At 37.4% G+C, this 25,918-nt stretch overlaps 1 protein-coding gene across 1 annotated transcript in view; it reads left to right on the top strand.

Moving 5' to 3' along the window:
* Positions 1–25,918, top strand: part of LOC122797773 (microtubule-actin cross-linking factor 1-like) — an 899,011-nt gene that overhangs the window by 669,215 nt on the left and 203,878 nt on the right. The window contains exon 31 of the mRNA XM_044066295.1: positions 12,330–12,444. Within this exon, the coding sequence (XP_043922230.1) occupies positions 12,330–12,444 (115 nt within the window). The remainder of the gene's footprint in view (positions 1–12,329; positions 12,445–25,918) is intronic.

Below are 25,918 nucleotides of genomic sequence, written 5' to 3'. Positions count from 1 at the left end.
CACACAATGTGATATTTATACTACAAAGTGTAATTTGGCCAGGGCATCAGGAGGAAACTTACCCTGTTCTTTTCAATAAGTGGCATGGGATCTTTTACATCCACCTGAGCTATCACAAACCCAGGAAAATGGGGCCTTGCTTTAACATCTCATCTGAAGGAAGACACACTCAAGAGTGCAGCACCCCCATCTTATGCTGAAGTGCAGTGTCAGCAATTGATCTACCTGGTGTGGGAATAGAACCCATAGCCTTCTGCACCAAAAGTGAGTGTGCTACCTGCTGTGCCACTAGCACTACATGGCATGCATTTTTTTCTTTATTTTGCCCTGAAGTCTGTGTACCATTTACACTGGTGTTTAATGTATCAGCTTGATCTGTTTCTGTAGGATTGCTGTCAATCTCGGTACCTTGATCCCCCCTCAGTATAATATTTGCAGTTATTCTGAAAACAGCAAACTAGAATCATCTACATTCTGAACATTATTTGGAGCTGAAATTATACTAATAACATTAACTTGAGACACTAAAAATGTCTGCTCTGTACCCTGTCCTGAAACTGAATTTCATTTACGATGAGTGTGTTCATGTAAGACTGATCTGTATTTGCAATTCTGCATCTTAACTGTAGATTTTGAATTACATGTGCTGTAGCATTTACACTGATTTCTGAAGACTGTAAACTATCATTTGTTGCAATTTCAATATCATTTAAGTCTGAAACTATATTAATATCACAATTCAACAATGCAGTTGTTTTTGTAAACACTAATTCATGCTGTGGATTATGATAAAGGTTCTCCGTTACCTCATTTACTATAAATTACTTATGCGTTTTAACCCTTTTGAATCTAAAAAGATTTAACACTCCTGAACTGATAAGATTAAAATTTACATTTCTGGAACACTTTTTAGTAGTAGATTACTTAGTTTTTGCTTCACCCATTTTTTAACCACATATTTATTTTATTTATTGCATTTGTTCACTGGGAAAGTCCACTGGGCCTAAAAGAGCCCATTTTCAGAGGAGGCCCTGGGAGAAAAGCTCTGACAAGAACATGGATACAGAAAATATTAAACAATTGGAACAAAAGTAGATACAGTGTTACACATAGGGATTATAGAATATATACAGAATATATACATAAAAGCAGGAATTTTGTTGGTTGCCAGATTAATTCAATCAGAGAGGTATAAACAGAGCTATATTAATCAGCATTATTGTACCAGTATCAACAAGTGATGAAAAATAATAATTATGTAGAAAATATTATCAGTCAGCAGTAGCAAAAAGGTGCTGGTACTTTTAATGTAGAAGTCTTTTTACTTTTTTTTTTTTTACATTTGCTGTCCAACATAGCTATACAATTCATATATACATAATGCTTTTGCTGCAGACGTCTTTAAACTTTTCTGAGATTACTGCCTGATTTAGCTATAAAATGCATTGTAATAAAATGAATGCTCATGTTAGGAATGTTGAAGAATCGATGGGCCATTGGCCAGTCATCTCACACTTTCTTCAAACTCCCTCTTGTAAGGATTCCCTTGCCTCTTCAATGCCACACTGGTACCTTGGGGGCTGTCTTCTTCCTTTGGGATTCTGAAGTTTTCCAACACTCTACTATAGATCTATACTGAAAGAATGAAGTTATGGAACACTGCTGCTCTTTAAAGTACACTTTTTCTGCTCACGTACAACTGTAGATTTTGCAGGGTTTGTACAATGTTTTGGAACTCACTTTAACTGAAGTTCAATATTGTCCCCCACCAGCTACACTGGGCCCCATTGTGCGAAATTAACCATATGTCTGTAGCTATAATGGCCGAGCTGTACTGAGCAAGTGTCAAATCTTTTTGTACCTTTCAGAATAAAAGTCTTGATTCACTGATGGTTCGATAAAGGTGGTTTATTATGTAGTAAATGGATTGCATATAACTGGAACTGTTAGCAGCATACAGTGATGGTAGATTTAGTCATATAACTGGAATTAAGTAATCCATCAAGATCTGAACAAGTCTTATATTACTGAAACTGTTTTAAATGACAGTACTGATGAACTGAACCAAACTCATGCTTTGTAGCTGAAGATTGCAAGCTGAATATTCAAACTTTTGTAGCTCTGAAAACTGAATTAGACTGTCCTTTTGCAACTCTGAACTCAGAACTATTCTTTCCTCTGAAGTTCTGAAATGAATTTCTGAACATCTCAACTCATGGACATCTGAACTGACTTGTGTCTTAATAATAAAACCCTGTACATTTCCTACAAATTTTATATTCCTCCTTAACCTTGGTTCCCAAACCTGTACCATCTAAATAAGATATTCCAGGTGCCTGTGTCTGATCTGTCTGTTTTTGTAACAAAATGTTCTTGTTAGCACATTTCATTCTTATTAGTTCTTTGACCTGAAGGTTATTTTATTGAGCTCATTCGCATCCTTTACTGAAATTGCATTTACCAAAGCTGCATGTAAATGTGAAATATAAAATGAAGATATAGGCCTACTTTAATATGGTTGCATTTATAGGCTTATGCAAAGAGAATAATATGGTTGCATTTCTAGACCTATGCAAAGAGAATACTGTATTTATGTACAATTTATTCTGACAAAACTGTATTTGTTTGAGCTCTTATATTACAAGTACTAAATTTATTCACAAGGATATTGGCAGCATCTTGTGGTTCAAAGTATATTGCATAATTATCTTCAAGAGCACTGTATTCTTTGGAATAATCCATGCATTTTTTTCTTATATAACTATAAAAGACATAATTAGTATCTGGTAGTGAGGTTAAGTTTATTGAAGGTCATGGTCATATTTCTGAAGTCAAAGGCAACCTTCTATAGTTTAAGAATAGTGTTTTAATTTTATTTATACAGTCTACTTATTTTAGAATTCCAACATTAAGGTTCATTTTTGAATCTCTCACCATATTTCATTTTCTTGGGACATAGTGATGCATTTATCAAGGATGTTAGATAGAAAATTGCACAAAAAGGTGTCAATTGCTGCCATGTCTGGATTACTCAGTGTATGATCCTTGTTTGTCACGGTAACAGCTTCATTGTCCCTGAAAACAGTGACATTGCACAGAAAGCACAAGTCTAACCTAGAGTTTTAAATAGAATATAGCCATGTCATTGTTAGATTTGGTATGAAACCTGAGGCTAAGCAAAGCAAGAACACATTAATTAGGATGATAGCCAGCATGTTATTTCCTCTGATAGGATTTTTCACAAGTTGTTCCAACTAATTTGAGTTCATAAAGTCAAGGAGTCATTGAGCACATATCTGTTAGCAGAGATGTAGTTGTCCTATTCAGCTGTGGGGTAAGTGAAGTCTTACTGTGATAAACATGTTTGGATTACTAGTTCTTCAGATGTAATAAGCTGTTAAATATGTTCTTTAGAGGATACAGAGGGGTCTACCACATGCTAAGTATTTAATATTCAGTATTACTAATGGTTATTATCTTACCTCCCTGCCCCTGGTTGGCTTTAATGAATGGAAACAGACATCCTTCTCACACTTATTTTAAGAGTCCAGAGTGACTAGAACATGCTACGCTGTGGGATATGGAGGATGCAGGATAGTCCTTGAACCATATTACAATGACAGCACATATCCTCACAACCTTCAGAGTCAGGAAAACCTCATGTTTGAACATTTTCTTGTTTAGGCTTCTGGCATTAGGTTGAGCCATTCCCATGTGTTTATTTCTTTGGATATCAAGCTGAAATGTCCATCAGTTTTGCTTTGCATAAAAATGCATTTGAAGGATAGGCAAATTTCCTGTTTAGAAAGCATACTTCTTTAGTGGAGAACTAGAGACCACCATTTACAAACCAGGCTAAAGAACTGCTCAGTTCCCTTTATTTTGATACTAACTGAATCCACCTTGACTGGTCTCATTTTTTAGACAGTAACTAGATTTAGTTAATCCAGTTATATTATGTCTGAATCTCAGTGCTGTCTTAGGCAAGCGTGAGATCTCACTTAGTACATGGGCCTTTCCTGCCTAGGAGATGGAAATGGGGAGTACAGTCATGTCATTCTATGGTTTCTCGGTGTGTAATGCCCAGTGTCATTCACTTGCAAATGAATTATGGTAAGGTCAACATGAGGCGTACAGTCATGTCATTCTACAGTTCCTCAGTGTGTAATGCCCCATGTCATTCACTTACACATGAATTATGGTAAGGTCAAAATCATCACTGGCACCCTGCAGCTCTTTGTAGTGACCTTGACACATTCCTCATTTTGGGCCTAGATCCATTCACTGGTCAGGTGAGTGCAGTGCCTGTGCTTCGAATCATTGACTCGCCTATGCAGACTTTGTAGCCAGCTAGGAAAGGATGCAGAGTATGAAGGACAGCTGTTCCTTCCTACGAATGGAGGAAAACAGATCAGGGTTCTGTGTTTAAGACTATAGATACTAGCTGAAGGAAAGATGTGACAGCCATTTTGTAGCTACTTCTGAAAGAATGTTTATAAACTGCTGGAGCCACTGGACTTCCATCTCCTAGGAGGAGGGATGCAGAGTGTAGGGTAGAATACTAAGGCCAGTACATAATGGCAACAGACTGCTATTCAGATGGCTTGTCTGCCATTGTGCTCAAAAAACCACAAAGACCAGCACAATTAGTCAGCAATATCAATAATTTTAATCAGAAATAGACAAAAAAGAAACAGACCAGATTCAGCTAACAACCCTTCAATTGTGCTTATTGCTCCTATCTTTCCACCCACCATTTATATAGTCACTTGTCTATTTTGATTGGTTGATCACCTTTGTTCATTCAAACCAGGTGCAAACAGCACACCTAACAATATAATCCATTTTCTCTCTCTTTTATTTAAAATATCATGCCATCCAATTTTAACCCTGTCATTAGACATAATCCTGTCTATAATGGTAAATCTAAACTGGGCTGAAGAATGTTGCTTAGTATGTTTATACAGTGCATTAGATATTCGAGCACATCTGACATCACTAAGATGTTCAGAAATGCCCATCTTCAAAGGTCGAGCCATTTGACCAACATAAAATGCTTGGCAATTGCAGTGAACCAAATAGATAACCCAATCTGAAGTACAATTTCCATAAACACATATATCAAAAACACAAGATGAATTCCTTGAGCTAAATTCCTTGGTTTTGTTTACATATTTGTAGAAACTGCAGTGACTGCAAGGCTGACAACCCCTTATTACTTCACCTCCTAAAGTCAATTGCTGAACGACATTCTATCCATAGGTGGTCGTTTGTAATGGTTTAACCATCCTCCTCTAGTCTTTCCTCGCTAAATGAAAACAGACTACTTGGGGGAACAATATGTCCCAATGAATCTTCCAGAGGTCAAAATACCCCAATGTTTGTTAGTAATATTAATCAAAACCGAAATGTTGCTGCCATAGTTGGTAACCAACCTTAACTGAGTTTTAGAAGCTTGTTTTTTATTTTGATATTTTAACAAATTTTGCCTATTTATATTCTGAACATATTTACTAGAATCCATAACCACTTCAAATTGATATCCCCTATTCAAAAACCTGTTAATTAGTTCCTGATTCTGTGTTACAAATCCTTCATCTGTTGAACATATTTGTCATATTCTCATAAATTGAGACTTCAGAATGTTCCAAATGATATGCCTGGGATGACAGCTATCTGAATGTAACACTGAATTAACCTCAGGGTGTTTTCTAAGTAGTTGACTTAATAAAGTGTCATCTTGTTGGATATAAATTTCCACATCCAGAAACACTATATGTGTGCAACTATAACTCAGTGTAAACTGTAGTCCCCACTTATTGTCATTAAGATATGTCACAAATCCATTCAAATATTCTGCATCTGATCACCACACCAACCAACAATCATCAAGGTACCTATACCATATATCCCTGGATTCTAAATATAAATTGTGCATAGGATCATAAATAAGTGACATCACCACATAGCCCATAAATAAATCTGCGTACATGGGAGCAAGTGATGCTCCCATTGCTGTTCCCCTTAATTGTAGATAACATTCTTGTTGGAAATGGAATACATTTTTGTTCAATACTTGTTCAGCCAAACAGACCAATAGTGTGTTAAATCCCGGAATATATAAAGATGTCTTATCCAACCAATAGTTAATTGCCTCTAAACCCACCCAGTATGGAATATTGGTGTATAAAGCCGTTACATCTAAAGTACACATGTACCAACCAGATTCCGACTGGGTATCTTGTATTATATTCAAAAATGTGGTCGTATCTTTTATTCTAGATCTTACATATGGTAGAAGTGGTTCAAATAATATGATAAATAGGCCGATAAAGGTTCCATAAGTGACCCACTGCCCGACTCTATTGGTCTACCCGGGGGTTGTTTTTTGTTCTTATGAGTCTTTGGCAACATGTAAAGATATTGTCTTGTAGGTTCCTTAACCATAAGATCCATCTTTGTGGCTTTGTTAATAATGCCTTCTTCCCTTGTCAGTTCCAAAAATTGATCTATTTCTTTCTTAAATTCTGGTGCTGGGTCCAAAAACATCTTCTGGTAGGTCCCTTGATCCGATAACTGTCTATGAGCCTCAGCCTCATACATCTCCTAATCCCATACACTAGAGCATCTCCTTTAATCTGCTGGACTAACCACTATTTTTTTTCTTAATATTGTCCAAATCCTGTTTTTGTGAAATAGGCAAATTATGTGATGAAATCTTTAAAGAAGTACTGTAACTAAAATGTAGTTCCCTTAACACTAGTTGTTGAAAAAACATAACATTTTTGTTTGGTGGTGGTGAAAAATTGGATATTTTAAATCTAAACTTAGTAAATTCCTGTGCATTTTCCTTATGTTGGTCGTGAAAAAATATTTTAAGATTTAATAATCTGCAAAAATTGATCACATCCTGTGCAAATATATCCTCTGAGACCAAATAACTAGGTACAAATCCAAGTCCTTTATTTAACAATTGTGTTTCATCAGAGTTAAGAACACAAGAAGAAATGGTCAATACATTTTGATCATTAGTTATTTGGTCATGAGTTGCAGCAGTGTTTCTAGGGTATGACTGGAACCTCCGATGTTTACGCCATCCTGGATTGCCTAAAGGGAAGGCATCATTCTTTTTCTTAGCTTATGGTGAGACGGAAGGTGTACCAAACTCCGAATCTCTATTGGATGAAAAATCATCCCCAGATGTACCTGAAGTTCCTGAATTCACCCCATTTTTCTTAAGTATTGTTTTTTTTCCTTTTTTGCCTAAACTGTGGTTGAGGTACCTGCCTATTGTTCTGAACCTTGACATTCTTTTGAATGACAAATGGTTTTCCATGTTGGTAATGCCTAGAATCACGTGAGAATTTCTTAAGCATACGTGTCTTGAGATCCTTTTTTAAGCTAATAAGATCTTGTGTAAGCTGCACAAATTGGTCTTTATACTCCATTTTAGCCTCATATATTTTAAGATTGTCAAAGAGTTGTCTGACCTGTGAAACCAATTCATTGGTTCTACATTCATAGAAAGCATGGAGAACATTTACAAGTATCATGGACGCACCCTCTAAAGGCCCCTGCCATTCCGTCATAAGTTTCTCATTTGGGGATTTCACAAAAGGTTGCGTCCTTATCCTTAAACCCCTAAGACAAAATTTGCACTATATGCTTTAAATAATTTCTGGTGCCATACATTGGCTCTCAGTTCTTTCATTAGTACTGAAAGTTAACTGAAAGCTTGATTGCAAGTATGAACATCTCCCGTGTTCTCCATCTCTTTCTTATCTAACAGCTGTTCAAACACCCTGACATCTTCCTTATCCACAGCCAAGCCCTGTAACAATTGAATAAGATCCATTATCACATACACTTTATGTTAGAATATATTAAAGCACAAATTCTAATACTCCTTGACTTTAAACAAAACTCAGTTAATCCCTGTGTGCTTGAATGTTGACAGTCTTAGGTGTATAACATTTCCCAATATATCCCAAACCACAAGTTAATTGTTATACACCAATTATTTCAAAAATACTCTTGGAGAACTACTTAGGAAATAATTTTGTCAGTCATCCTAACTTGACTTAAGTCAGCTTACAACAACATAATTCACATTCCCTCAAGCTGTACACCATGAAAACATCCTGCATCACACATTAGGAGGAAATGGATTACCTACGTCAACTTACAACAACATAATTCACGTTCCCCCAAGCTGTACTCCTTGAAAATATCCTGCAACACACATTATAAGAAATATCCCTTTGGTAAGGCAACATGTATATATTTAAACAATCTAAACAATTGTACCTTTATATATTTACTTTATCCCGATACCATAAATTAACCTGCAGTTGCCCGGCTTAATTTCTCAAAAAGTATAAACACCAAAAATACATCACATTCAATTTTAACAAAAATATCAGGATTTGTCATGCAAGCAATAGCTTTTTGCTCTTACAGTACCCATATGTCTCTATTTTATTCATTCCAGATTCAAATGTTGTTTATTTCCATCTCCAACTCCTGGAAAATTAAGTTGATTTGTAAAATCATCAAATTAAATATAGATTGAAAATACTCTGTTATTACCATTTGTGTTGTAAAGAGTCCCACCACATAATGTGCTAGAGCTTGTCCATGTAAACCTAACCATTGCTAAATGCCACAAAACAATCTGATTGATTATTTTCCCACGGTGTTGAGATATGAGAAGAGCCAAAGTGAGACTGTTATGAACTTCCAAACCAGTCTCTCACCATATAAAAAAAAACAAAAATACAAAATAAAAAACAAATAAAAATGTCAGTCAGTTCAGTGTTCGTAATAATGCACATCACAGAAATGCCAAACCCTTCCTGTATATCCATGACCGCTGTCGTAACTCACCAGAGTGATCCGATTGGACAATATTTCAGCCCCGGCAATTTCAAACTGTTCTTAGACCAAACTGATGTCGGGCTTCTACACCGCTCACAGTTTCTCCGTCTTTACATTAATCCGAACCTGGTTCCTACTTCTGAACCGCTCACAATTTCACCGGCTAATCACTACACCAAACACTGCATTTGTTCACACATAATAGCAATAGTGGCAGTCAGCAAAACAGCAAATCAAGCAAATCAGTCAAACAACCAACCCTTTAGCTGCAGTATTGCCGTTCTTCTCCGTGACATCCACAGAAACCATACAGCCAGATGTTCTATTATATCACAATAATACTAGATTCCAGTCCAGTTTAGCCAAAAAATTGTGTATAGGCCGAATTAATAGCAAATGATAACAAATCACCACTAAAAAATTGTGCTACTTATGCTGACTCTTCCAACAGTGTGTATTAATCATCATAAAATCACCCTGACATGCCAGTAACGGATTTGTGCACGGCCAAACTCCACTCAGCTCAGAAAACCACAAAGGCCAGCACAGTTAGTCAGCAATATCAATACATTTAATCAAAAATAGACAAAAAAGAAACACACCGATTTCGCCTAACAAGCCTTCATCAGTGCTTATTGCTCCTATCTTTCCACCCACTATTTATATAGTCACTTGTTTATTTGAATGGCTGATCACGTTTGTTCATTCAAACCAGGTGCAAACAGCACACTTAACAATATAATCCATTTTCTTAGTTATTGGATCAAGGGATCTACCAGAGGATGTTTTTGGATCCAACACCAGAATTTAAGAAAGAAATAGACCAATTTTTGGAATTGGCAAGGAAAGACGGCATTATTAATAAAATCACAAAGATGGATCTTATGGTGAAGGAACTTACAAGATAATATCTTTACATGTTGCTTAAGACCAATAAGAATAAAAAGCAACCCCCGGGTAGACCAATAGTTTCGGGCAGTGGGTCACTTACAGAACTTTTATTTGCCTATTTATCATATTATTTGAAACCCCTTCTACCATATGTTAGATCAAGAATAAAAGATACAACCAAATTTTTGAACATAATACAAGATACCCAGTTGGAATCTGGTTGGTACAAGTGTACTCTAGATGTAACATCTTTATACACCAATATTCCACACTGGGCGGGTTTAGAAGCAATTAACTATTGGTTGGATAAGACATCTTTATATATTCCAGGATTTAACTCACTCTTGGTGTGTTTGGCTGAACAAGTATTGAACAAAAATGTATTCTATTTCCGACAAGAATGTTACCTAAAATTAAGGGGAACAGAGATGGGAGCATCATTTGCTCCCATATAAGCATATTTATTTATGGGCTATAAGGTGATGCCACTTATTTATGATCCTATGCATAATTTATATTTAGAATCCAGGGATATATGGCATTGGTACCTTGATGATTGTTGGTTGGTGTGGCGATCAGATGCAGAATATTTGAATGAATTTGTGACATACCATAATGATAATAAGTGGGGACTACAGTTTACACTGAGTTATAGTTGCACACATATAGTGTTTCTGGATGTGGAAATTTATATCCAACAAGATGACAATTTATTAAGTCAACTACTTAGAAAACACCCTGAGGTTAATTCAGTGTTACATTCAGATAGCTGTCATCCCAGGCATATCATTTGGAATACTCCGAAGTCTCAATTTATGAGAATACGACAAATATGTTCAACAGATGAAGGATTTGCAACACAGAATCAGGAACTAATTAACAGGTTTTTGAATAGGGGATATAAATTTGAAGAAGTTATGGATTCTAGTAAATATGTTCAGAATATAAATAGGCAAAATTTGTTAAAATATCAAAATAAAAAACAAGCTTCTAAAACTCAGTTAAGGTTGGTCGCCAACTATGGCAGCAACGTTTCAGTTTTGATTAATATTATTAACAAACATTGGGGTATTTTGACCTCTGGAAGATTCATTGAGACACATAGTTCCCCCAAGTTGCCTGTTTTCATATAGATGAGGAAAAAACTATAGGAGGATGGTTAAACCATTACAAAGGACCACCTAGGGATAGGAATGTAGTTCAGCAATTGACTTTAGGAGGTGAAGTAATATGGGTTGTCAACCTTGCAATCACTGCAGTTTCTGCAAATATGTAAACAAAACCAAGGAATTTAGCTCAAGGAATTCATCTCGTGTTTTTGATATATGTGTTTATGGAAATTGTACTTCAGATTGGGTTATCTATTTGGTTCACTGCAATTGCCAAGTATTTTATGTTGGTCAATCAGCTCGACCTTTGAATTGTGCATTTCTGAACATCTTAGTGATGTCAGATGTGCTTGAATGTCTAATGCACTGTATAAACATACTAAGCAACATTCTTCATCCCAGTTTAGATTTACTATTATAGATATGATTATGTCTAATGATAGAGATAAAATTGGATGGCATAATATTTTAAATAAAAAAGAGAGAAAATGGATTATATTGTTAGGTGTGCTGTTTGCACCTGGTTTGAATGAACAAAGGTGACCAACCAATCAAAATAGACAAGTGACTATATAAATGGTGGGTGGAAAGATAGTAGCAATAAGCACTGATGTAGGCTTGTTAGCTGAAACTGGCCTGTTTGTTTCTTTTTTGTATAGTTTTGATTAAACTTATTGATATTGCTGACTATTTGTGCTGGCCTTTGTGGTTATTTGAGCTGAGTGGAGATTGACCGTGCACAAATCCGTTACTGGCATGTCAGGGTGATTTTTTGCCTGCCATTGTATCACATAAACATAATTCCTCTTCCCCCAAAAGAGAGGGAGAGAGATGCAGTGACCCAAGACAAATATCTCAGGGTGATGCAAGTGACCCAGAAGTGATATCTCAGGATGTGTAATAGGAGGTAGCTTTGCAAAGTTATTAGAGGGAGCATTATGTATGCCTTGAAAGTAATTGAATATTTAAAAAAAGAGGTCCTGCTATGCAGCTGGAAATGATTGATCCAGGAATGAAAGTAACGAGAATGTATATTTCATGGGATGACCAGGAGGTTTATGGAACGTCCTTCATATTGAGATAATAAGACAAATGACAATGGAATTGAACATTCAGAGTGTAAGCAAAAAGAACACTAGTAGATGGGAAAGGAATATTCAAGTTAAAAATCAATTGGGCTATTTGGTTATAAGATGAGACATGCATTTTAAATTTATCAGTGTTTTCTAATAACTCTCAAAGCTAATAGTGGTCATGAAGTAAGAAGATGGTGCATAATAAAAAGAACACAAAATAATTGAAATGGAAATTGTAAGATTTAATTTTGTGATGTTCTTTCTAGCAGACTTGTCATTAAACTTTTACACAAATGCATTAATTATATTGTAGCAAGAAGCATCAGCCATACAATGTGGTGGACTAAATTATGTTTTCATTGCTTCACTATTTCAGATATTTATGGAAGAAGTGACTCACAAGCAGATAGAAGTAGAGAAGGCAACAAAGTCTTGCAAAAAGAAAATAGTAGTAGAACCCCAGCTACCTCAAACTCGCAGAACTTCGTCAAGTAAGCATTTCAGATTTTTTTGTTTACTGTCTTCTACTTTACATGAATCAGTTGAATGGCAGAAAAACAAGGGAAGCAGAATAGAATGAAGTGTGCAAACACACTGAAAAGGAGGCATTTCATGGAAAGAGAGAGAGGAATGAATGGTGTAAATGTAGAAAGGGAGGTAGAAAATGAAAGGAGAGAGTAATTAAGGGTACAAATGTAGAAAGAGAGATAGAGCATGGGAGGAGAGAGGAGTGAAGGGTGTAAATGTAGAAAAGGAAGTAGTGCATGGAAAGAAAGAGTAATGGATGTGTTAATGCAGAGAAAGAGGTAGAGCCTAGAGGCATATCTAACAGTCACTTAGAGCAAGAATTCTGGAGAAAGCCAAAAGGAATTGGGGACAAAGAACTAAAATCAAGGACAGCTCATAAATATTGATTCTGTATACTTAGAAAGTTGATAGAATAACAGAGGCTGCATTAGTGTGCATTTTCTGAATGATATGAAGTATGAAACTTAAATATCTTTCATTATTTAGTAACTTAAATCCTCAATAATTTGCCAAGAACCTACTAATTCTATGAGGAACATACCAAAAATATGAGGCAAAAATCAAAACATTCCGTGAAATTCTGGACAGTTGAGAGGTTTGCATGGAAGGAAAGAAAAATGGTGGATCTAGCATGGCGTAGCATGGAAGGAGAGAGGGATGAAGGTTGTAAATGTTGAAAGGAAGGCAGAGCATAGGATGAGAGAGGAAAGAAGGTTGTAAATGTAGAAAGGGAGGCAGAGCAGAGGATGAGAGAGGAAAGAAGGTTGTAACTGTAGAAAGGTAGGCAGAGCAGAGGATGAGGGAGGAAAGAAGGTTGTAAATGTAGAAAGGGAGGCAGAGCAGAGGATGAGAGAGGAAAAAAGGTTGTAACTGTAGAAAGGGAGGCAGAGCAGAGGATGAGTGAGGAAAGAAGGTTGTAAATGTAGAAAGGGAGGCAGAGCAGAGGATGAGCAAGGAAAGAAGGTTGTAAATGTAGAAAGGGAGGCAGAGCAGAGGATGAGAGAGGAAAGAAGGTTGTAACTGTAGAAAGGAAGGCAGAGCAGAGGATGAGCAATGAAAGAAGGTTGTAAATGTAGAAAGGGAGGCAGAGAAGAGGATGAGAGAGGAAAGAAGGTTGTAAATGTAGAAAGGTAAGTAGATCATGTAAGGAGAGAGGAATGAATGAATGAATGATTTTAATGTAGAGATATAGGGTTAGGATGTGGAAGGAGAGAAGAAAAAATGGTATAAATGTAGAAAGAGAGATAGAGCACTGAAAGAGAGAAAAGTGAATGGTATATGTGTAGAAAGAGAAACAGAGCCTGGGAGGAGAGAGGACTGAAGGGTATAAATGTAGAAAGAGAGGTACAGAATGGGAAGAGAGAGTGGTGAAGGGTGTAAATGTAGAAAGGGTAGAAAAGAAGAGGCATAGTAATCATTACCAACACCCATTACATAATGCTGATTAACAAGCCTAATGTCAGTAATAAGTCACTTTGAATAAACCGAAAAGCAAGTATCATGATTTACAAACATAAAAAGAAGGATGACTGAGGTTAATTTCAAAAGGAATTTATGTAACAAAAAGCCAGAAAACAGTTCATCTGCATGGTATTAATAAAAACTTGGCACACTGCATCAAAAATCAAACTACATTTTGTCTAGGTATGTAACGAACAAGCAACATGAAAAGAGATATAGTGAAAGGGTTGAGAAAATATCAACTCATCACTGGAAGAATACATAGATGTCCTTGATGATCTGATATGTGTTCATTGTAACACAAAACTTTTTCTATTAACAATAACCTGGTGATGGAATCAAGGTGTCAGAACTCTATTTTAACAGATGCCTTAGAGTGTCTGTATTGTGATTTGTTGTTTAACAGTAAACTAGATTTCAGAACAAAATGAACTGCCTTTTAGGCTTACAATATAATAGGTGAAGTAATTAAATAAAATTATATTTAAACCAATTTTAATTTCACATCATTTTAAAGTGCTAGTGCAGTAAAACCTTGGTGACAATGTTAATAATAGTATTAAAAGTTTAAAATACATGCTCTGATTTAAAAAACATAATATATAAATAATAATTTACATTTCCTCATACTTATAATTTATACATTTCAAATACTTTATATACACTAAACTATATAAATAAAAATAAAAAAAAAAGTCTAAAAAATAAGTGCATATTAGTCGTAGTCTGTGTAGTACCTATTTAAATTATTCATGTACTGGGGGGGGGAACCCTTACCACACTGTGTGTAAAACTTGATGTCAAGTGTAACTAATGCAGTGAGGATGATACCAGTTGGAGAAATAACTGGCACCTTACAACATTTACCTTGCCCCTAGTTTGGGTTACTAAAATCACTATACTACATAATAAAATGTAATAATGTGAAATATATTGACTGCCAGTCTATCCATCATTGACCAAGATAGGTTTTACTGATATGTGATCATTTAGTCCTGGTGGAGTGGATGCATTTAGTTTTATTTGCCATCTAGTCTCCAACTCCCCCAGTTTTTTCATGGGTAAAAAACAAATCCAGTCAAACCTGAAAGCTAGAAAACAGGTGCAGTGTCAACCAAATACACTCAAAAACAATAAAAATAAATGCTATGGAGGTCCACAAGTGGTCTAAATGCAATTTAATATTATAACTTAACAAAGCATTGAGGGGTTTCATCTTTAATAAAGACAGTTCAGCAGAATAATTACAACACAACACAAAGGCATTATCATACTGTCTGAAAACAAATTCCATTGGTTGTAGATTAACAAGTCAATTAATCAAATTTCTTAAGGAGTTAGATTACATAAATCAGTATTACATAATTTTTTTGAAAATATGCACATGATATATATATATATATATATATATATATATATATATATATATATATATATATATATATATATATATATATATATATATAATATTTATATATATATATGTATATATATTTATATATGTATAACAATATATTAGTTTATAAAAAAAGATCCAACCTGTAATTTGTTGCCTTTTATATTCAAAATAGGAGCAATGGCTACATTACCATTTAAACCAGGGAGAATGCTGCACACAATCTAAGCTGCCACTTCTTTTCTCTCACTTTTAAATAAGTCTTCCAATCTCCCCCATGGGATCCAACCTAATTTTTTCCAGGATACCAAAGCAAAAATTATTAAATCCTTGACGTACAACAAAATGTTTATATAAGGTGCTGTTTTCATTTTTGCTGGCAATATCATGTTATGTTCATAAATGCAGGTCCGAAGGGCACACTTAGTCTTGCCAACATAAAATGCTAAACATCCAACACACAAGGCAAAGGATACCACTCTAAGGGAAGTACAGCTATCATCCTGAAATATGATTCTACTATTCATACTGTTATCCAATGTTAGGGTCTGATTCCTAGTAATGTACATAGATTGTTTACAACAACCACACCTCATAGTTCATTTCATTCCCTTTGAAAATGGGCCATGTTTATTCTCCATTAATCTTTTAAAATTAGGTGCAGTTTTAGAAATAAATAAAGGTTCAGCCCCTACCGACTGAAATATTTCAGGATTGGTTTTAAAAATGCACCAGTTTCTTTTAATAATGTACTTTATTTCCCCTTGAGAATTGGTTGTGTTCCACAACCAATGACCTTCCATACTTATGTTCCATATTGTTACTAGGTGCAGTAAGCCCAATACCCAAAAGTGGTTTAGATCTTTACCCTCATTCATTATGCACTTCCAATAACAAGTTATCCAGAATCTGACCAGGGTATCCCCTTGCTAAAAACATCTCCATTAATTGAATTAACTTAGGCCACACATCTTCCTTTATAGAGGTAATACGTGCCACCCTGACAGCTTGCCCCTTTACTAGGCTCTTTTTCTGTCATATAGGATAGCTTCTGATAAAGTGCAGATAAGAATTACAGAAGGTTTCTTTCCTAAAAATATTATACTTGAAACCATTAGATGTATGGGATATGAGTATCAAAATAATTAATGTTATCGCTGCTCCAAGAATATGTAAATTTCAAAACCTCTGTAGAATTATTCAAATATTCCACAAAGTTATAAATTGCATCCATCTCACCATCCCACAAAATTAATATGTCATCCAGAAAAGTACATATAAGTGTAAATATTTGGAGAAGGCCCTCTTAAACACAAACTGGCCTTCCCAGCCCAACACCACCATATTGGTGAAGGCAGCAGCACATGATGCTCCAATAACTACACCTCTTATTTGCTGGAAGAACTCTCCCTCAAAGTAGATGTAATTGTGTTCTAACACAAGCCCCATTAACTCGATAATCAAACTGATTCTGTCATTTGAGGGGATAGACCATTGGGTTTAAACTCTGATGGAAATATTGTAGGCCTTCATATTTGGGAATAATAATGTACAGGTCTCTAACATCGACTGTTACAAAGATAAGACTTTCCTTCTACATATGATTTTTAGACGGCTTAAAAAATCCCCAAAGTCTTTAATTAAATGTTACACTGCATCTGAAACATGTTTAACCATCTATCAGAAAAGCTAAAGGATATGTCGTAGACCCATTAGCCAAGATAATGGGTCTAAAACAGGAGGGGTCAAAGTGTCCCTTTGTGGATTTTTAGGATACTGAAAAATGCTGGTATAATAGGGTTAGGATTGGATAAAAAATTGTAAGTATCAAAATCAATTAGTTGATTTAATACATATAAATATAAATCAACCCTTTGATGTGCTATATGGCTTGGATTGTTAGAGACTGGGGTATAGGTTTCAACACCATGCACAAGTTTCAACATTGTATTAAAATAATCCTGTGCATCATAAATAACCATCCCACCCCCTTTATCTGGTTGCATGAGGCATATGGTTTTAGCAGTGTGTACTTGTTCTAATAAAAGTTTTTATGCTTTGGATAAGCTGGAACCATAATATTTCTTATTAGTACAAGTTTTATATATGTCTTCCATAACTACCTTTTCAAAAACAGACATAGTTGGGTGTAAAAGGGTGTTAAAAGTACTCCACTTCCTGTCTAACCTACCCCTATAGTTAGTAACATCACTCTCTCTGCTGTTCTTATCATCGAAGAAGACATTCAAATTTAATTTTCTAACATACAATTTTGCCTCCATTAAAATATCACCAGTATCATTTGTCTTGCTGGGACAATTTTGAATCCTTTAATAAATAAGGTAAACTGCTCCTTAGTAATAGGTCTGGAGGTATAATTGTTGATGTTGTATCCCCTGTAAGAGTTGACTATACCATCAACACCAATATTTATGTTCTCCTCCATCCCTTTCCCCTCTTCTGATTTTTGTGATATGGGGACCTCTGGAGGTTCTGCCCCATGTTAAAACGTAGGTCTTGGACAACTCACCAGCCTCTTTGAATGCCTCGGATTCCAAAAATTCTGATGTTCATCTATAAAAACTTCCATATCCCTGAAAACCAAGGCTGGTCTATTTACCCAGTCTCCCCTGCTCACCTGATATATAGTTGTCACCCTCAACAAAATTGACTTTTTTCAGTAGTAGTAGTAGTAGTACTGAGAGGGAAAGTGAAGTGTGCTGTGAGGATAAGCATTTTTATTATAGTTTAATGTCCCTTTCATGCAGGTTCCTAAATTACTCAAACAAAGAATCTTTCAAAATAATCTGATGTAATCGTTCTACTGTCTGGCTCAAATTACACAAAAATATTTCATTATATTTGATAATTTGTCCACAATTTCTAATCCATATTTATCAAATAAGCCAATGAAATTACTAGCAATCTCTTCATTGTAAGACAGTCCAAAGGGAAATTTATACAGTCTTAGTCCATGGGTTACTGGATTCAGATGAATGCATTGTCTTAAATAGCTGTTCTCAATCTGTGTACTTTTAAACTTAAAGAGCATTTTCTCAAACTGAAACTTAATGTCTCTCAAGGCAGAGCCAACACCCTGGTAGACACCCAGACTGTACTCATTGTTCACAGCATTACCAAATTCAAATATAAACGTTTTATCTAAAATAGTCATAAAACTGGGTTTGGCATTATCTTTGCTATTCCCAGGCCTATGCCTAAGGCCGGCTATGATCTATATATTTCTGCAGTATTTTTCAAAATATGGCATCAGCTGAAACCACAGTTAGTGTCAGATAGTAATTTTTTTTTATTTATTTTCTGTGGTTTCAGCTGATGCCATATTTTGAAAAATACTGCAAATAAAGTTTAGAATGCTACAGCAGATGCATGGAGCTGTCAAACCATGCTTCTGCCATAACATTCTAAACAGTGTACACCCTACCACAGTCCACTGTTCTCCATCATGTACACACTACCACAGTCCACTGTTGTCCATTGTGTACACAGTACCACAATCCACTGTTGTCCATCGTGTATATACCACCATAGTCCACTGTTCCCCATCATCACTTTTACTTGTACGCATTGTTCTACATGCAGATTCATTGTGTTAAAAAACAGAAGATAAACCCTGATGTTATCTGCCAACAGCATAACACACTTGAAAGTAATATTTCATACTCAGGAGCACAATAGTGAGGGATATGAGTGATGAATGGTTAGAATATTTATAGTCAAGTAATTCCAACATAGATGTAGATATGTTTTTGCTTGATGAATGTCACTTGGGAAGCTGTTCCAAAGAAGGGCAGTGGCTGCAAATGTTTCCCCATACTAAATCTTCTTTTTCTTTCTGGCTCATAATTTTAAGTAGCCTGCAGAGAGTTGGATGGAGTATAGCAAATAGCTTGAGTCTAAATATCCCCACAAAGTCATGGTGCAGTAAGTTATGTATTATAACTACTGGACTATGAAAGTAGGCGCATATGATTCATTTGCAAAGTTTATTAGCGAGGCGGCCAATTAGAATTTAGCCAAAAAGAGAATAACCAAAGGCATAACATTTTCAACGTATCCAGATTAGGTTTCTGCCCCCCCCTCCACACACACACACACACACACACACACACACACACACACACACACGCACACACACACACACTGTTTGGAGGACTAAGTCTCTTCTTCCAACTTGCATATAACAAATTAGGGGATGCCCCCTCTTTCAACCTAAGTATAAGTTTTCATCCAAGTCACATGACAACCAGATATGAGGAAATATTACCAACACTATCAGTTATGCACTAGTTAAAGTATAGCTTGCTGGCCTTAAGTTCCGGTTGCCTTCAGTAAAAAAAAAAAGTAAAATGAAGCCTACCCATATTACAATAAGAACCTTACAAAATATACTTTTAAACACATTTCTTGCCTGGGAGTGTGTCACAACAATGGAAGTAGGTTAGGAACTAGTCAAACAGAGGAAGTGCAAAGTTTTTGCAAATGGACCTCAGTCTGAGGAAGACAGGGTGTTTAGCAATGTGTGAAAAAAAGAAGCAGGATTAATAAAATTCACGCATTTTACTTGTCACATCTATATGCTGCATAAATGATGTACCACGGGAGAGAATGACTGTCTGCAAAATGGGTGAAGTGTCTGCTACATGGAACATTTAGTATACAACTAAATGGAAACTTTGCCATGGCAAACAGGCAACAGATGTCAAGACCACCAGGAAAAATGTGTAGACTTTTTCTGAAAGGAAGGAGGCAAACAGTGCTGTCCAGTGTGATGTGCCATGCATTGTTCTAAGCAGAACCAAACAGTACCTTGCTATACCCCACAAAATGTGGCAGTTACTGATAACAATAGCGTTATACCTCATAACAGTGATAACCACAGGCCAAATAACAAGACCCAGAATTGTGGAGCTACACAGTAGCCATAATAGAAACAAATAGCTTCCCAAATAGCTTCCCACCCTCCGTCCCTATTGGCATCTTGTCTTTATACCTGCTGGCCTTGCAGTTGCCCACCCCTACTCTAAATTTGATCTTGGACACTCCTCCCAGTCTGGTGTCATTAGCTCATTCTACCTAATACAGAGAGAACATCTGAGAAGGCCAACCCACTTAGTTTCTTTCCTTCTGTTCCTCCTTTCTCCCTTTCTTAACAAAAAAAATTGCTTAAATCTCCTTGTGTTCTGACTGTGCTTCTCAAACATTTTGGAAATATAGAGTATATTTTAGTGCATTTATTAAAACTGTATTTGCCTTAATATTGCTACAACTCAAGTGTTCTAGGTTGCACTGCATCTGAATTGTTTTAGTGTGTTTTAGCTGCTTTTCTGTATATATAGACTTTTCTGCATATGTAGACTAGCTACTTATTCTACTGTATTACTGCCTCTTAAATCATTTTTCAGTTGTGCACTTGTCTTGCTTCATTTAAAAAGTTTTAAATTGCTAATTTTGTAGAATTTTAATTACATTTACTGTTTAGGGCTACCCACTCAAGTGCATTAGCCTTGTCTGCCTTTATTTACTGTATTAATGCATTGTTTAGCCTGTTTTAACCAAAAATAAAAATACTATCTTGTTTTCTTGTTTCCCACCTTTCCTAGCTAGTATAGTCCAGATCCCAGGCTTTGCTGGTTTCAGGACTTTATTTTCTGTGTTCAGAGCTATCTAGACCTTGCTGTGGTAGAGGGAAGTCCTACTGCTTACCAGTGGGAGTGTTGAGCATTGTACTGCCTATATAACACTAGAGGAGTATTTTCCAGCTCTGAAATTGTAATTTTATTAGCCATTTTTGGGCTGATTTCTATCCCTTTCAACTTTCTGGCTTAAAAATGTGTGTGTTTGCGCATTTTTCACATCGTACAGCACCTCAGGCCAACGTTAAACTATTCCAGGTGCCAGAAAGTCTGCTCTTCAAATTTTCCCTTAGAACTAGCTGGTTTCTCAGTAGTTGCACTAAAATCTGAACCCCTGTGACTAGAACTTGCTCTAGAATCTGCTGGAAAGCACTAGGAAGCCTTAAACTGACACAAGCACTCAGCTCTCCTTATTAATAAGGAAAAATTAATCGTAGGCACTAAACAGCCTATAATTGCAAAGTACCTTGCAAAGGTAAGGGAAAACAGCTCTTGTACTTTAGAAAAAAGCACCTAAACAGGCATGTCCAAGGGTCAGCTTCCAGTGATTTCTTCTGTCCACCTGGTGAATCTGGGCATACTGGGGCAATGCAGCAACTGCCTCATACACACAGACAACCCTCTCCTCCTACCACCCAACATTACAACCTGCGAGAGATGCACTTACATAACCAAACTGGAAGCAAAGCTCTCTCCAGCCAAGATTGTGCTAGACAGTCAAGAGGAGAAGGTTAACACCTGCAGTATACCTCAAGCAACACATAGCCCTTCAAAGCCCACACCATCAACACCCACACATAGCAACACTAAACCCACATATGCAGAGTCCCTTAACATTAACCTGCCCAAGCAACAAGGACCTCCGAAGCTGAAACGCAAACAAACACTAGTCACAGCCAAAGTGACACATAGCTCACAACACCAGTGTGCCACCCAAAAACATCCCCTAAGGCAAGACAATGTACCCAACACTTTAGTCATAGGTGACTCTATAGTCAGGCACACTGATGTCCCACTCACCAGGTTGAACAAGGAGAGAATTACAGTCAGCTGCCTGTCGGGTGCCAGGATCCGCCACATAATGTATGCACTCAAGTCACTCCACAACAAGTACAAATATGACTCTGTCATTGTCCATGTTGGAATTAATGACATGAGACGTACCTCCCTGAACTACATGGAAAGGGACATGGAAGAACTCTTGGACCATGTGGCCCAGGCAGGTATGACCCTAGCTCTGAGTAGCATCCTGCCTTTGCCCAGAATGTATAAGGACAAAATGACTGACTTCAACAATTGGCTAAGCTTCTGGTGTCATTCAAAGGGGATCCAGTATCTGTCTGCCAGGGACGACATGATCGACAAACTACGATGTTTTGCCAGAGATTGTCTGCACCTGTCACCCCTGGGATTCAGGTTACTGGCAAAATCTCTTGCCACCCCTATAGTGCCTTTTTTAGGCAAGGTTCAAAGGACAAAACCAACACCGTAACAGATACAAGCATGCAAAATCTGAAGGTAATGCTACTCAGTGCTAGAAGTCTAAACATCAAAATGGACTCTCTCGAGGCACTCCTAAAAATGGAGAACATCAATAACTTTGCAGTAACTGAGACCTGGTTCAAGGCTCCAGAGATCACCCCTGCAACATCAGGCTACAACTCTTACCACACTTTTGGCCACCAAACCAAGACTGAAACACTAAAGGTGGAGGAGTGTCCATATTCACACCTCCAGGCTAGTTGCCCAACACAATGCATCTGAAATTCTCCAGGTGCAACTAACACTAGGTAAGACTGAAATCCAAATTGTAGCTTGCTACAGATAACCCACAATGCCCCAAGATTCTCACTACAACTTTCTAAACATACTGGAAAATATTAAGATACGACCAAACTCCCTAATACTGGGTGATTTCAACTACCCTGCCATTAACTGGGAAGACTGCTCGGGTACCAACACCTTTTCCCAACGGTTCTTGGAATTAATAAATTCCAATGCCCTGGATCAACTAATCCATTGTCCCACCAGGGGCTCCAATATCCTAGACCTGGTCATTACCAACATGGGAGATAGATGCTCCACACCAGTGGTCACCCTCTCATTGGTCAGGTCTGACCATAAGCAAATCACCCTTGACATCCACATCCCACCCCCACCCCACAGTAAGGAAACCTCCGTAAAAAACTTCTCCAAAGCCATCTTCATGCTACTTAAGTCAGAAGTGACAAACTTCATGACACCCATGCAGACAGGAGCTGAAAGTTCGACTGCTGAATCCTACACTAAGGCACTGTATGAGCGCATCCACTCGTGCATGAATCGTGCCATCCCAAATATAACCAAGACGCTCTCCTCCAAAAAAGGAAGCCAATCTGGTGGTCCCCTGCCATAAACAAACTATACAACAGAAGGAAGAAACTGTTGCAGAAAAGAGGAAAATCCCAGAATGCAAAAATCTCCCTTACCAGCCTCAGTAAGAAGCTGAGATCCCTCATAAAATCCTCTAAAGCTAGTTACGAAAATAAAATTTCCAAAGATTCCAAAGACAACCACAAGGCATTCTATAGTTATGTCAAGAATCTAAATGGCAATGCTCAAATCTGCTCTGAACTACAACAGAATGGCATTAAATATACTGATCCCAAGGATATTGCCAATATCCTGGCAGATTGATTTAGTTCAAACTTCACCCCCCTCTCACCCCCTAAACGGCCCATCTCAATACCAAAAGATTGCCAAATTCTGGTAATCACAGCCACACAGGTAGAAACCGCACTCCCCAAAGCTAAGAATACAGCATCCATGCGACCAGATGACATCCTGGGCTGTGTACTACATGAACTACAAAATGAACTGGCACCTCACCTAAGTGTCATGTTTAATCATATCCTCACCTCAGGCTTCGTGCCCACTGAGTGGCGCACAGCTACAGTTATCCCACTCCACAAGGGGGAGATCCACTTGGATCCCAGGAACCACCGTCCCATCCGTCTGAAGAGCCTGATCTGCAAGGGCATGGAACGCATTATCATGGAACTTATAAACAAAGACATTGTCAACCTTCAAACACTGGACCCCACCCAGTTTGGGTTCGTGAAGGGCTGATCTTGTCTCCTGAACCTGATTGACTTCTTCGAATCAGTCTCCAGAGCTGTGGATGAGGGTAAGGTGGTCCACACAGCCTATCTGGACCTCATCGAGGCCTTTGACACCATCCCGCACTCTGGAATCATAGATAAACTTACAAAGCTGGGCATAAATCCCTATGTCACTCAATGGGTTGCCAACTGACTTACTGACAGAACCCAGACTGTAAAGGTAGCCGACTCCAAATCCAGCTCCAGACAAGTGACAAGTGGAGTACCTCAGGGTTCAGTCCTGGAACTGCTCTTGTTTGGCATCTACTTCTCTGAAGTACAGGCCAACACTAAGGGACTCTGGCTAACAATGTTCGTAGATGACTACAAACTGGGAGCCATTATTGAATCCCCAAATGATGTGGTTATTCTACAAAAGGGCCTTACAGAAACAGATGCTTGGTGCCAGATCCATGGGCTCAATCTTAATGCCAAGAAATGTATAGTTATCCCATTTGGGGAAAAACCATATACCCATGAATTACCACATAGGTGGCAGTACACTAAACACTGAAAAAGTGATGAGAGACTTAGGGACACAGGTGGACAGTGGTCTCACCTTCGATAACCAATCGCCACAACAGTCAGGAAATCCTTCTATGTGACACACCTCATCACTAAGGGCTTTTCATCCAGAAAAAAGGAGGTCATTGTCCCACTGTACTCATCCCTCATTAGACCCATTGTAGAATAAAGCGTCCCATTTGGTATGTACCTCACAAGAAATCTGCAACAGCTGGAAAGGCCACAGAAATACCTCACTAAAAGAATCACAGACCTAAAGCAGATGCCCTGTGCTGACCATCTAAAAAAACTCCAGTTATACTCTGTGGCATATCGTCTACTCAGAGGCAATCTCTGCTTAACATACAAGGCCATGTCAAACCCTGAGCTATTGGACATGCTCCACTTAAAGAAATCCCAATCTCTCAGAGCCACACGCTCCAGGAATCTAAACCTTGTCATCACAATGAACAAAACATACTGGAGGGATAGGTTTCCTGACCCAGAGACTCCCCAGACTCTGGAATAGACTGCCCATACATGTCAAGCAGAGTGCCTCCTTGGTCCTCTTCAAAAGGACCCTTGACGGTTGGATGGGAGATAGGAAATTCATCCCAGGCCCCGGGGATCACATCAGTTGCCCTGCTAGACAGGGGTCAAGGGAAGTAAATATTGTGGCAAGAAATATCCAGGGAATTGTTTTGGCTAGGCTTGTATAGGCCCTAAGGCCGATAGCCTAGTACCACCCTATGACCCTATGAAATTCATCATATTCAGAGCATTATGGAACTGTTGATACATAGTATATTATGGAAATAAAGTACTGACATAAAGAAAAACATGCACATACATAACAACTAAAACATATGACCAGCAATGTTATCAAGAAGTGAAACAGGACAGAAGAACACAAGGAAAACTACATGTGGTATACCACTCCTCAAAAATGTGTCAGCTGGTCCTGTAGGGTCTAGATGCAGTTCTTTTTCTTTCTGCCACTGTAGTCATCACTTTCATTCTTTACAAACTGAGAATATTCAGGAAGCATAATAACTGACCCAGTTGTTTATGGACACATTCTTGGCATGTGAAGACATCATATGATTATAGGAGATTACTGGGCTAATGGTCCTGGAGTTCTTACAAGCCTAGCCAAGAGTTTATCCACAAAAAGAAACCTCAGTCAACACCTGTCACCCCTGTTAATGAGGCACACAGGTGGAACCGCTGGGACAAATTTGTGGTTTCCCATCCACTCATCAAGGTTGCTTTTGAAGAG

Source organism: Protopterus annectens, chromosome 3.part1 (genome assembly GCF_019279795.1).
Source record: "Protopterus annectens isolate FY-2018-M chromosome 3.part1, PAN1.0, whole genome shotgun sequence".
In the NCBI taxonomy this organism is placed as follows: domain Eukaryota; kingdom Metazoa; phylum Chordata; order Ceratodontiformes; family Protopteridae; genus Protopterus; species Protopterus annectens.
The sequence above is the reverse complement of the archived record's forward strand: the minus strand, read 5'-3'. Positions and strand labels throughout refer to the sequence as shown.